This window comes from Micromesistius poutassou (assembly GCF_964030765.1).
Source record: "Micromesistius poutassou genome assembly, chromosome: 11".
Lineage (NCBI taxonomy): Eukaryota > Metazoa > Chordata > Actinopteri > Gadiformes > Gadidae > Micromesistius > Micromesistius poutassou.
The window spans coordinates 14789899-14804319 of record NC_140281.1 but is presented as its reverse complement, the minus strand read 5'-3'; the positions used below and the strand labels follow the sequence as shown (position 1 = coordinate 14804319).

At 41.4% G+C, this 14421-nt stretch overlaps 1 protein-coding gene across 1 annotated transcript; it reads left to right on the top strand.

The window, feature by feature from the left end:
- Window positions 1–8020: 8020 nt before the first annotated feature.
- LOC311355338 (uncharacterized protein) lies at window positions 8021–13353 on the top strand. The gene is made up of 8 exons (XM_084475100.1): window positions 8021–8281; window positions 8769–9152; window positions 9927–10130; window positions 10257–10517; window positions 10744–10864; window positions 10933–10993; window positions 12520–12755; window positions 12880–13353. Exons 1-8 carry the CDS (start codon window positions 8149–8151, stop codon window positions 12899–12901), a joined length of 1422 nt encoding a protein of 473 aa, XP_084331226.1. The 5' UTR covers window positions 8021–8148; the 3' UTR covers window positions 12902–13353.
- Window positions 13354–14421: the final 1068 nt, after the last annotated feature.

The following is a 14421-nucleotide window of genomic DNA, read 5'->3' as shown; positions in this document are numbered from 1 at the left end:
AGCATGTATTGAAAATCTACTGAACATAAAAAGTAACACAATTTTAAATTTTCTTTCGAGTATGCATAGGTTTGAATGGCTCAGTGAGCTTTATGTATGTAGAGTTTTGGACATTTTACAACAGGAGCAATGAAAGTCCAACAGGTCAGTAGGCCTAGACCTAGTTCTCATCAGTTAGAATGCTGTGAATTCAAAAAGAAAATGTCAGAAGATGTGTTGTTGGTCAAGAAAAATTATTTCCTTGCCTTTATTTGTGCAGTGAACTTCCTCAGAACAGAACTTCCTCAAGGAAATGATACGGCCAATTCAATTGTGAATATTGCAAATTATTTTTTAGGGTTTAGCTCACAAGCTAGTAAGATTAAAGATATGCTGAAATGTAAATATGATGGTCAAGATTTTGGTTAAAAGCATTATGGTACTTCTCATCCTTCAGTGGAATGCCAGAAGTTTAATTTCAAATGGTCAAGAATTTAAAAGATATATACACACAATTTGAAAGAGAAACCTGATGTCATATGCATCCAAGAAACATGGTTAATACCAAAACTTGACTTTATATTGAAAGGATATAATGGCAGTAGATGTGACAGAGAAAAAGGCAGAGGAAGTGGGTGTATGACATTTATTAAATAGGAATTCCATATAGGTCTGTTGATTCCAAAGGGCATGAATGTGTGATAACAGAAATATTCAATGAAGGAAGGGGTCACTTTACTATCATTAATTATTATAATCCATGTAAAGCATTAAATAGTGAGGTATTGGTAAGAAAAGCTGCAGAGAAATTTGGTGTGGGGATTTCAATGCTCACAATAGTTTATGGGGTAGTAAACGGACAGATATTAATGGTGAGGCAGTTGAAGATATGATGAATGAAAGAATGTTGGTGTGCCTAAATAATGGTTATGGTACCAGAATGAATGCTTATAAAAATGAAACTTCTTGTATAGACTTAACTTTAGTTGATAGGAAAATTGCTAGTAGATGTGAATGGGAAGTAGATCAAAGCACAAGCATGGGTAGTGATCACTTCCCAATTACATGTGAAGTAGATATTGAATTTAAAATTGAACAGAGTTAAGTACATCGCAAGATGGGTCTTTAAAAAAGCAAATTGGAAGAAATTTGTAGAAATCTGTGAGAGTAGGGAAGATATATCAGCTAATAATGGTCAGACAGTTGATGAAATTAATAACAGTATAAGTTGTTTTATATTGTGTGCTGCCAGCCAAAGTATTCCTGTTAGTCAGAGTAAAAAGAAACAAGTGAATGTTCCATGGTGGAATGATAAGTGTACTGAGGCTATCAAGGAGAGGAATAGAGCTTTTAAGATTCTGCGTAGAACACTAACAATGGATAATCTTATCAACTATCAAAAGACGAAGGCATTAGCCAGGAAGGATATTAAAGAGACTACGAGAGAGTCATGGAGACAGTTTTGCTCAACAATAGGAAGAGAGACCACTTTGAATGATGTGTGGATGATGATTAAGAGGATGATAGGTAAATTTAAGCCTCCACATGTTCCTGTGTTAATCAAAGATGGGACCCATGCAATATCAGATGTTGAGAAAGCCAATATGCTTGGTAGAGCTTTTGATGAGATACATAAGGGTAGCCATCTGGAGGAGTGTTACAAGAAAAGGTAAGAAGAGGTACTGAAAGTACACAGGAATATATTAAATACCAAGGAGTCAAACATGTCTACTATGGATTGTGAGTTTAATATGTCAGAACTTAAAAGAGCATTGAGTAATACTGCATACTCTGCACCAGGGATGGACAACCTGTGTTATGCTATGTTTAGGAAATTACCTGATAATATCTTGGAAAAAGTTCTTAATTTGTTTAACAAAATATGGAATGAAGGCAAATTACCAAGCAAGTGGAAATGGGCAACAATCCTTCCTTTTTCTAAACCAGGTAAAGATTCAAGTGACCCAGGAAACTATAGGCCTATTGCGCTCACTTCACATCTTGGAAAATTTATGGAAATACTTATTGTAACACGTTTGAACTAATTTTTAGAGTACATTAATCCACTTAAAGGTTACCAAACTGGTTTTAGGAGAAGCAAATCCACAAATGATGCTTTGGTTAAGGTTTGCAATGAAATTGAAAAGTCTTTGATAATGAAAGAAGTAATGGTGGCAGTTTTCCTGGACATTGAGAAAGCCTATGACACTATGTGGAGAGAAGGTGTGCTGATTAAACTAGGAAAATTGGGAATTAATGGGAAAATGTATAATTATTATTATATTATATTTGTGATATTCATGGACAGGATATCGAGGCGTAGTCGTGGTGGAGAGGGGTTGCAGTTCGGTGAGCTGAGGATCTCAACACTGCTCTTTGCAGATGATGTGGTCCTGATGGCATCATCGGCCTGTGACCTTCAGCACTCACTGGATCGGCTGGCAGCCGAGTGTGAAGCGGCTGGGATGAGGATCAGCACCACTAAATCTGAGGCCATGACTCTTAGCAGGAAACCGGTGGATTGCCTTCTCCGGGTAGGAAATGAGTCCTTAGCCCAAGTGAAGGAGTTCTAGTACCTTGGGGTCTTGTTCGCGAGTGAGGGTACGATGGAGCGTGAGATTGGCCGGAGAATCGGAGCAGCGGGGGCGGTATTGCGTTCGCTTTACCGCACCGTTGTGACGAAAAGAGAGCTGAGCCGCAAGGCAAAGCTCTCGATCTACCGGTCGATCTTCGTTCCTATCCTCACCTATGGTCATGAGGGATGGGTGATGACCGAAAGGACGAGATCACGGATACAAGCGGCTGAGATGAGTTTTCTCAGGAGGGTGGCTGGCTTCTCCCTTAGGGATAGGGTGAGAAGTTCAGTCATCCAGGAGGAACTCGGATTAGAGCCGCTGCTCCTCTGCTTAGAAAGGAGTCAGTTGAGGTGGTTCGGGCATCTGGTAAGGATGCCCACTGGACGCCTCCCTTGGGAGGTGTTCCAGGCACGACCAGTCGGGAGGAGACCCCGGGGAAGACCCAGGACTAGGTGGAGAGATTATATCTCAACACTGGCCTGGGAATGCCTCGGGATCCCCCCGTCAGAGCTAGTCAATGTGGCCCGGGAAAGGGAAGTCTGGGGCCCCCTGCTTGAGCTGCTGCCCCCGCGACCCGACCCCGGATAAGCGGATGACGATGAGGATGAGGATGTATAATTACATACTTTATTTTCTCTCTCAACGGTCCATCAGGATTAAAGTAGGTGATGCAGTATCTAATGAGTTTATTGTTGAAAATGGTATCCCTCAGGGGAGTGTTATTAGTCCTATCTTGTTCAACATAATGGTTAATGACATATATGACAAACTGGGAGAGAATAATGAAGGCCTATTATATGCAGATGATGCTGTGATTTGGAGAAGAGGACGCAACATTTCATATATAAATGATAAGATTCAAAAGGACATTCATATACTTGAACAGTGGGGAGTTGATTGGGGTTTTAAATTTTCTGTTTCAAGATCACAGGTTGTATATTAAAAAGTCCCTGAAACTTACAAAATTATGCTCTATAATCAGCAACTTGTCAGAAGTGAAAATTTTAAGTACTTGGGAATATGGTTGGATACCAAACTCACATGGAAATATCATATTGATTATATTGATCAAAGTGTAAAAATGTAACTAATCTTATAATGGTTACAGGGCATAGTTGGGGAGCAGACAGGCAGTCATTGATATATACATATATAAAGCATTGATGAGATCAACAATTGATTATGGTTGTATAGTGTACAGCTTAGCATGTAAGACATCCCTCAAAAAAATTGAAATAATGCAGTATAAGCCGTTGAAGATTGCCTTAGGTGCTTTTACTACAACTCCTACAAGCGCCCAATTAGTAGAATCTAAGGAAGCTCCAATTAATTTAAGGTATGAGCAATTGCATCTCACCAAGCAAAGTTTTACTAATGCCTGTTTAAGTTATTTAAATACTTCATACTATGGATATCTGAAAATATTTACAGATGGTTCTAAAGATCCCAAAGGGCAATGTGGTATTGGTATATATATTCCAGAATTTGAAAAAAAGATATGGATATAGAGTGAGTCTTGACTTTTTATCAGTATACTCAATAGAGATGACTGCAATAATAACAGCTCTTAGATGGGTTGTAGATACTAAACCTCTTAGATCAGTTATATGTACTGATTCTATGGCAGTACTACAAAGTTGTATAACAGATAATTCAATATGTGAAGATTTGTTAATAGAGGTAAAGCATCTTCTATTAAATATTATAAACCTTGGATTAGTTATTCAGTTCTGTTGGATTCCAGCCCACTATGGAATCTATGGCAATGAAACTGCTGATAAATTAGCTAAAAAAGCACTGGAATTAGACCAAGCAGATATTCACATTCCATTGGGCAAAAATGATGCTAAATCATTAATTAAATCAGAGGTTATGTCAAGGTGGCAAGATGAATGGGAGTCAGAGAGCTTAGCCAGATTCTACCATAGGAACCAGAGCAGTGTTGGAGGGAGAATAATCACCTCAAAGGGGCTAAACAGACATGAGGAAGTAGTAATAACAAGGTTGAGATTGGGGCATACTGGCCTTAATTCCACAATAATAAGTAATGGTGTATGCTCTGAGTGCAATGTTGTAGAGGTTGTAAATCATGTTTTATTTAAATGTAAGAAATTTGACCAACACAGGCAGAAATAGAAAGAACTGGATGAAGAAAGTGACACACAATTTTTTACAGGAGCAAGGTATGGAGGGACAAAGAAACAGGTATTTTGCTATGTATCTTAATGATACTGAACTAATTAGAAGAATCTAACCTTAAATATATATTTATTTACTTATTTTTATTTTATTTTGTTAGTTTGTCTTGTTTTGTTTGTTTGTTTTTTCTATTAATTTATTTTTATGATTTAAAGTATCATTTGCCAACATCCTTATTACACACTCCTGTGTAGTAGTCCAGTAGGAAAGAAGAAGCCTACCACACATGTATCATGGATGGTGTCCCCTGATTATCAAAGACCTGACAGACAGATTCTGCTGAGTACAAGCTCACAATAAGAAAAAAACAACCACATTGGGAATATACTGGTAGCCCTGGAGTGATGTTATCTGTGACAGGTAAACGTTGGCAACAATGTCCTGTCAATATAATGATCTTGTGGTTGTGTCATTTAAATGATTTGTTTGTCTGACCCAGATCTCCAGGTGAAATTGTTTCTTCACACCGACTATCCTATCATTCTATACATGGAATGTCAAAGTATGTGTGATCTACATAACCCTACTTACATCTGGTTCAAGAACGGACAGAATGCAGGATCAGGACGGTCCTATAAGGGCAACCTTAATTCTGAAGACAGCTATTATTGTGCTGTGGAAGGATACAAACATCACTCTCCCTCAGTGTGTAAGTCAAGTCCACAGTACACTGACTTGATATCCACTTAATGGACAGCTAGGGTAAATAACTACATTTTCTATGTTTAAACTGTTGGTATTTTATATAGTGATGAAATGTAACTTAACAGACGCTCCAAAGACGCCCTCAGTGACCATGAGTCCCTCTGGTGAAGTAGAGGAGGGCAGTTCAGTGACTCTGAGCTGCAGCAGTGATGCCAACCCAGCAGCTAAGTACACCTGGTTCAAGGAACATGACGACTCAGTGGAGGAATCAGGACAGAACTACACCCTCACTAATATGACATCTGAGCATGGAGGACATTATTACTGTCAAGCTCATAATGCAATTGGACGTCATAATTCCACCTGGTTGTCTGTTAATTTGACAGGTAATGGTTGCTTTAAAACACACACACACACACAATGTAAATCATGAACTGAATCATGTCAAATTATTACTATAGGGATAATCCTGACACAAATCAAAATCACTCTAATCAGAGATCTTTAATAAGCATATATGTTTCTATCCTGTAGTACCATCCTCATCTCTACTGGCAGTCACTTTGACAACCTCTGTTGTTTCATTCGCCACCATACTCCTCCTCGTCCTTCTCTGGGTGGGGTGAGTCTCTCTCACTCACTTTTTCATTTGATTTATTTATTGTATCAAAGTGCCTTACACACACACATGAAAATACATAAGAATATAACGAGTTCAGGCTAGAAATGACTTTAATTTGCCTATCTAACTTGTTCCACTGAATTGGCCTTATATAGGCAAAAGTGCTCTTCCCAGACAATGTCTTAAATTTATAAGGACGCAGATCTGAAGTGCTGCCACGAGTGCAAATATTGTGTGTATCCTTTACCTTCGTAATAAGACACGACAAAAAAAATTACTAAATATTTTATGGATTGACCTACCTATATGAGACCTATGGCCCGAGTTCAGAATGACTCGCATTCATTTATTCTGTGCTGTTTGCAGCCTCCCTTTGAGTCGGTTTGTTAGGCCTTCAAACAAGGAAGTGCTAGCAAATGTAAAATTATTTAAAATTAAGGAATTAGCTAAAATGATCATTGTTTACCTATTTAAAAAATTGGAGTTGACTTTACTCAGAACCTTGTTGGCCATATTCCTGCTGTGACGGTCCAGAGGACCGCACAGGAGAAGTGCCGGCTCGGCACTCGTCTGGCCTCCCGGTCAGCTGGTTACACCTACATGCACGCACGCACTACATACATTGATGGTCTGACATGTATACTGATACCGTGTGAAATCCCGAAGATTAAGAAGATCAATACACTTACTGATAACACACAAAGAGTGGACTTGCGCCAAACAGGAAGAGGCACCAGCTACTGGCCATAGCTAAGCGGCTAACGCCACAAACATCCTGCACTTTACTTTGCGAGTTTTGCACAACGTCAATGGACATTTTAACCGGTTATAAGAATGACAAAACGATTAAGTTACTTCAATGCATGTTGCACATATTTATTGTCGTTATTGTAGGTAAGGCGCCACACTTACATAGCGAAATAGATTGGGAGTTTAACACCTGTGGTTTCTTGTGCGGCTCCTGCGTCGACGGGCAAAGGATGCCGATGAGGAACAGGGACGCAGATATTGGTTCCGGGCAGAACTAAGTCCGGACCAACAGTGACTTTACTATGGGGGAGTTCCCGTCCTTGATCAAGCCTTCTGTGGTGAATTTCGTTTCATATGTTTAATTAGCTGAAGTGTGTGGTGTAGCACAGCAACCGGCCTACAAGTTTTACCTTCATATCGTAAGGATTAGTGAAGAAACATAATATAACTGAATTACATTTAGCACTATTTAACAGTTAGGGTCTCCAGATTATGAGAAAAAAATAGATGAAGCGATGTCAACAGATGACCAAGGCCTATGGTTTGTTGCAGTCTTGCAGCTGTGTCTATTGTAGTGACTGTTACAGACAGAACCAACAGGAGTAGCATCTTCCTGCAATAGAGGAGGTTTGTTTCGTTTGTGGGTGGATTAACCTTTGAAACTAGAGGTACTTTTAAGCAATCAGTACTTGGACAGAAGTAGTATTTTAATATATTTAAACAACTAGAGTCCTAGTAATGCAGGCCTGACACTGCAGCCACCTTGTTTGCAGGATCAAACTAGTGACCAACAGAGGCTGTGAGCTCTAACATAGTGTTAACAGGGTGTGACATCTTGATGTCATCGTCATATTCGCCTCAGCCATCCATAAAGGGAAGTGAAAACCAGATGCACACTGAATGATGAACACATGCCCACAGAGGAAAACAAGACCTAATCTATACTAACCTAGACTTTAGCTATTATCTTGAACTACACATGTGGAAATATTCAAATGTTGTTTTTATAATATGCCATGATGTAGGCGTACTCTGTTTCTACTGTGGTTGAGTTTTGTTCAGAGTAGGGCAGTAATGTAATTCAGTGTAGCTGCACCGTCCATTGAATCTTGACTGAACAGAAAGTATTTCTGCTTTCTCTCCCTCTTGCATTACCTCTGGAGCTCAGTAGCTAATGTTAACTCCAGTGTGTGTATAAGGTGTGAAGAGAAAGGAAGTTTCTGTTCTATACCAGTGGCCGCCGTGACAGCGAGATGTATTTTTACTTTATCATACTTTAATTGCTGAACAATCTTAACAATCATACATGAAGAAAAGGAGGCAAGATTTAAAAAAAAACAAAAAACCATTTAATTATTTTCTCAGCTATAAACATAAATGGTTTACTTTTTAACTTGTGAGCTTAAAATTTGTGTATCAAGCAAATTCACTAAGAAGAGGGGAGAGGAGCAAACTATGAATCTTCAATCAGCAGCGAGAGGATTTCTAGCTTTCCTTCTGACAATACCAGGTTGGTACATTTACATTCTGAACATTTAGTTTAACTTTAGTTAGTTTCACATGACAACCAAATGAAGATATAGGATCAATCCACCATGTTGCAAAGAGATAGAAACGAAATATTACAACTTCTGAATGCTGTGTTTAGTTAAGAACACCAGTTTGTATATTCAAGTCCTTTTATCCAAATTGTATTTATAAAAATAAAAAATAAATCCTGTCAGTATGTAAATTAGGTATTGTTTGTACTTCTTACATTTAGATAATAATCTGGGAATTGGCACATTGACCTGTTTAATTTAGTTTCAATTGTGATTACAATACAGACTTGTTAGCCATTATCCAACGGCTATAGGTTACAGTTGTTGACAATATTAATAACTGTTAATGTAGGTTCTCCACGTCTTTGAATGTAATAGTCTGAATTTAACATTAACATGCAGTTTACTGACTTTAAATGTTTTGTTCTTTCTCAATGATATGTTTGTTTATTACAGAGCTACTGGGTGATAATAACTGGACAGCCACTTACACATTGAGTAATGTCTGCGCTTTAAGAGGATCAACAGTTCATTTCAGCTTCACCTATGAATACCCTTACCATAAAAAGTACTGCTATGCTACAGTTCTGGAAAGACTGTGGTTCACTAAAGAAGACAGAAATCTGCCAGTTGATATAGGAAGTGATACCGACTATGAAGGCCGGGTTGAATACAGCTGTCAAGATGATAGACATACCAGGTCCAGGTGTTATGGAATGTGTGACCTGAGAATCAAAGACGTGAGACTGAGTGATTCTGCTGAGTACACGTTCAGGAAATCAACAAAACAACCAGATTTGGGATATACTATTAACCATGGAGTAATCTTATCTGTGACAGGTAAACTTGACAACAATATTTTGTTAATGTGGCCTGAATGGGAATTGTTGATAAGATAAGATAAGATAATCCTTTATTAGTCCCACAGTGGGGAAATTTGCAGTGATGACATATCCCCTTGTTATTACCATGTAATATGTGTTTAATAGGTTATTAGCAACTACCATATAACACGTTAATAGAGGCTTGTTGAAGTCACCCCAAACAGGGATGAGTCCAGGGTGAATAGGACCAGAGGCCGTAGGGTTATGCTTTAGTAATATGTAATCAGAACCACAATTATACTTAAAACACAGCACACAAAAAGGCCCAAAGCCTACAGAGAACCATAAGCCTGCCTCACAATGCCGTTCCTGGCCCAAATGACGATGCTTGCCCAGCCCTCAATAATAACATTAGCCAAAGAAAATAATGCAGCACAAATAAAACATGGGAAAAACAGTGGCATATGAATTAGTAGCTTTAGCCTGAATATAAAAAGATTTTATGTCATTTATCATAAATTAAGGTAATGCCATGAAATGCCATGGTTGAATGTAATGCAATTATAGTAGTAATAGCACTAACTTTTGTTGTTGCTGCTCAGACAATCGGTTCACCAAATACTCAATTCAGGCTTGGTGCAAAGGAAGGCCGCAGCCTTGTGCTCCTGTGTTTATACCCCCCCCCCCCCCCCCCCCCCTGCTCCTCAGCGTCCTAGAGACATAGTGCTACAATAATAGCTCTTTTTTTGTTGTTGTTGTATAAATTACAATTATTTGTTCTCCGTCCCAGATCTGCAGGTGAAATTGGCCTTTCTTTACAGTGACAAGCCTACCAAGGTAGACCTGGAATGTCACAGCATTTGTGGTAACTACAAGTGGTTCAAGAATGGAGAGAATGCAGGACCAGGAAGGTACTACAGGGGCACTGTTAACTCTGAAGACAGCTATGCATGTGCTGTTGAAGGATTTGAACGTTTTCCCTCACCTTCAGTGTGTAAGTCAACTCCACAGTACACTGACATGAAGCCAGATGTTATGGACCAATAGGGTTAAGAACTACATGTACATTTAATGTTAAAACTGTTGGTTTTTTATATAATAATGAAATGTAACTGAACAGATGCTCCAAAGACCCCCTTAGTGACCGTGAGTCCCTCTGGTGAAGTAGAGGAGGGCAGTTCAGTGACTCTGAGCTGCAGCAGTGATGCCAACCCAGCAGCTAAGTACACCTGGTTCAAGGAACATGACGACTCAGTGGAGAAATCAGGACAGAACTACACCCTCACTAATATGACATCTGAGCATGGAGGACATTATTACTGTCAAGCTCATAATGCAATCGGACATCATAATTCCACCTGGTTGTCCGTTAATGTGACAGGTAATGGTTGCTTTAAAAATAATCCTCATTGTTCAAAGAGCACCCAATCACTTGAATACAACTTCAGTAACAGCAGTAACAAGTTGTTTAGATATAGTTTAGGGGGCAGAAACTACAATATTTAATCATAAAATTATATTCTTCTGGTAATGGTATAACCTTCTTATGGTCAATTCAAAGAAATGAATTCATTTTACAAGCGTTAAATCTGATCAATATTTTCCAGCGAGATCATCATCCTCATCATCATCATCATCCTCATCATCATCAGTGATAACAGCAGCATCTGTAGGAACTGTTGGGGTCTTCCTGGCCACCATACTCTTCCTCGTCTTCCTCTGGTTGAGGTGAGATATTCTCTCTATCATTTGACATGCGTTCACTTCTTGTTATTAACTTGTCTTCTCTTCACCAGAAGAAGGAGGGCTTCCAGAAAAGCATGTGACCAAAGAGGAAGGCCAGATACCACAGAAGAGGTGAGCACAGAAGGAGGGAAACACACTGACTAAATACAAGGAGGAGCAGAGTTAATGGCAGCACAGAAGGAGGGAAACACACTGACTAAATACAAGGAGGAGCAGAGTTAATAAGAAAACAATTAACGGAACGGAGAACACTCACACACTCTGGGAACACAGAGGCAGGGAGTGACGCATCTAGGGAGCAGAGTGAGACATGACAGTACCCCGCCCCCCCCCCCCCCCCCTAGGAACGGCACCTGATGTCCCAGACAGGTCAGGACGACGGCGGTGGAAATCCCGGATGAGGCCGGAGTCGTGTTGTAAGTTGCTGGCCGAGACCAAAAACCTCTCTCCTGGAACGTAAACCTCCTCCTGCTTCTTCTAGGAGGTGGGATTAAGGGAGACGAGGCAGCGCAGACCAGTCTCCAACTCCTGGTTAAGCCATTCAGTCTGGCCGTTGGACTGGGGGTGATACCTGGAGGAGGGACGGACCGTAGACCCCAGTAGAAAGTGGAACACCTTCCAGAAACGGGACACAAATCCGGGACCGCTATCTGTTACCCCTAGGGAAACCATGTCGATGAAAGACATGGGACAGGACGGCCTCTGCCGTTTCCTTGGCGGAGGGTAGTTTGAGGAATGAAGTTCACCATCTTGGAGAATCGGTCCACCACTGTAAGTGGTGTTAGCTTCAGTAGGGGGTAGTCCAGTTACGAAGTCCAGGGAGATGTCCGACCAGCGGCAATGCAGGGCCAGGAACATGCGTAGGAGATCAGAAGGAGAACAACGTGTGACCCTACTCCAAGTTCTTGTGGTTGGTCCACACTAAAGGGTTGATTATGGTTAAGTTAAGTTAAGTTATCCTTTATTGTCCCTTTTTGGGGGAAATTCTTTCTCTGCTTTTGACCCATCCGGGAGCCGGTGAACACAGGGGGCTCACCGGCACACCAGGAGCAGTGGGCAGCCGCAGTGCAGCGCCCGCGGAGCAGGTGGGGGTTTCAGGTGCCTTGCTCAAGGGCACCTCATCCGGGGATGAGGACGTAGGAGAGTGCTGCACAACTACTCGCCCCCGTCCATATTTTTGCCTACCGTCGAGATTCGAACCGGCCCCCCTTAACCAGTAGGCCACAGATGGTCCCATGTTCATGCAATGCAAGGGGGTTATGGACCCCTTACGTCCTTGCAGACCCTCCTTGCAACGCAGCCGCAAGGGCTGTGATTAGTCCTCTCACTAAAACCTGACGCAGAACCATAAAGGTTCAAGCGTCTGCGTGGTCATTGCATGAACGTGGAACTATAATCAGCCCTTAAGAATGGGTGCTCCGCTCCCTCCAGCCAGTGACTGCTGCCAACATGATGGGAGAGGTCAGGAAAATCTGAGGGTAAAATCAGGGGTTGTGGGAGAAGGGGGGTTCTGATGCCAGGAGAGGCTTTGACAGGAAGCTTTTAAACATTCTTTCAGCCTGAATGTTTCAGTGGTAACCTCCCCTTGGGTCCAAAATGAATTCTACATGTATTCTTCTATTCTTTCTCCCGGTCAGTCACTTCCTGTTGCTGTGTACGACAACGTCTCATCTCAGACCAATCACTTGGCTCCTGCGGCACAGGGACAACCAATGAAACAGCAGGATGAAGTCCACTATTCCGTCATCCACATCTCTCGCTCAGAGAAACAGGAAGTGCCTCACCGGTTGGCTGGCTCCCATGTCAAATCAGATCAGCAAGAGCAGGTCCTTTATTCTGCGATCAACTTTCAAGGACCCAACGCAGCCCCTGAGTAAGCACCTCTTAGTATTTCGAGAGAGAAAATAGACCTCAAGGTCTATTTTCAAAGACATTTTTGTATCCATGTAAGATGCTTCACATGGGGATGCAGTTAATATCTTCTGTGTTCTTTTCAGGGACAGGGACGGGAGCTGCTAGACTCAAAAAATAATGAAAATAATAATAATAGGGACCACTACTAAAGCTGACCATTTTAGAGCAACCCTAGTTACCAAATGCAGTGCAGTGTCTCCAACAGATGATTACAGACTGTGGTGGACAGACTACCAACCCTCTGGGGGTGTCTTCAACTGTTACAAAACAATACAAAGTTTTCATAAGAAATGCATTGTTTTCAGTTTGTGTTCGTGTACATCTAGTTGGTAAATACCCTAGTTTGGTAAATACTGCCACCCTGTGGTCAAATTGTGGTACTGGCGTCAGTATAAGCAACTGCAAGCCTACTTCCGTTCCCTTCCTGATTCACTCTACAAAGAAAAACCACGTTGTAATATCGCTCCTGCAATCTATCGCAAATACGTTTGAACTTTGGAAATCATTTGTCTGTAAGTAAATATCGGATGATTTCATACTAGTTTGTGTTAATATTTACAAGAATTACGTCAAATCCGTAAGATTCTGACCGAGTTTAAGTTGAAAATGTAATCCGATAAACAATACTAGCTTTCATGATTCTCGTGTGTTAGAAATGATGCAAGACATGTAAACTCATGTACGTCTTTATTTCGGTATTTGTTACTGTTTTACAAAACAAACTTATGAAGAAAATAACATTCAGTAAAGAAACAAGAAAAGAAAGCCTTGCGTACTGGATTCCACTTCTTCATAAAAAGTGTTAACTAGCTGTCTAGTTTTGACTGGAACTCATTGCGAGGGCAGTATAGTAAAAAGACAAGAGCTCAGCAAGCTCAAGCTAAGAAGATAGCCCAGGAGAATGTCGTTACACGGGGACAAACCGAAGGTGGAAGCCGCCGAACAGCCACAGGGCGCGGCAGCTCAAGAGCCACTAGAAGATGGCCGTGAGGCAAGACGCTTACAGAACACCCGACTCCCGGTCACAGATATCCTAAAGGTCTGGTGGATCAGCAATATCGTCAGCGGCTGCCAGAGCATGTGCCAAGTCAAAAGCAGCACAAGCCCAGGTGACTTTCGCTGAAAAAGAAGCAAGCGTGATGAGGCAGAAAGCTGAACTCGAAGCCAGTCCCCACGTTCTCATGAGCCAGAAGATGGCTGCTGCTGCTGAGGCAGCAGCTGCAGCATACGAGGATGAGGAGATTGAAAGCGGGGAGAAGCGCTATGAGCCATACGTCCCGGGTAAGCCTTTCACTGCCTATGAACGTGCAGGTGATAACGTGCAGGTGATTACGTCCAACAGCACTCAGCAATGTTCGGCAGAGAACCATCAACACATGAGCCGCTGGACTTCCACAGACTACCCCACCAATACGCTGGAGCAGTTATTCACACAGACCCAAAGCCGAGAATCAGCAACATAAAGAAGGAACCGCCAAGCGAACCGTCTCCTTTCAAGCCTTGCCCACAGCCGCCTCGTCCGTCCCCCAATCTGAACAAGGGACCTTCCCCCAAGCCGCAGCCAGCACAAGACCTTGCCAGGTACCTCATGCGCCAAGAACTTGTGAGCTCTGGCCTCCTACAGT

What these genes read in the sequence shown, in the direction of transcription:
- LOC311355338 (XM_084475100.1), top strand. Translation starts at nt 8,149, where the DNA reads ATGGTTTACTTTTTAACTTGTGAGCTTAAAATTTGTGTATCAAGCAAA. An exon ending in TTTTCCCTCACCTTCAGTGT is followed by an intron (nt 10,131 to 10,256) that starts GTAAGTCAACTC and finishes GTAACTGAACAG; the next exon opens with ATGCTCCAAAGACCCCCTTA. An exon ending in GTTGTCCGTTAATGTGACAG is followed by an intron (nt 10,518 to 10,743) that starts GTAATGGTTGCT and finishes AATATTTTCCAG; the next exon opens with CGAGATCATCATCCTCATCA.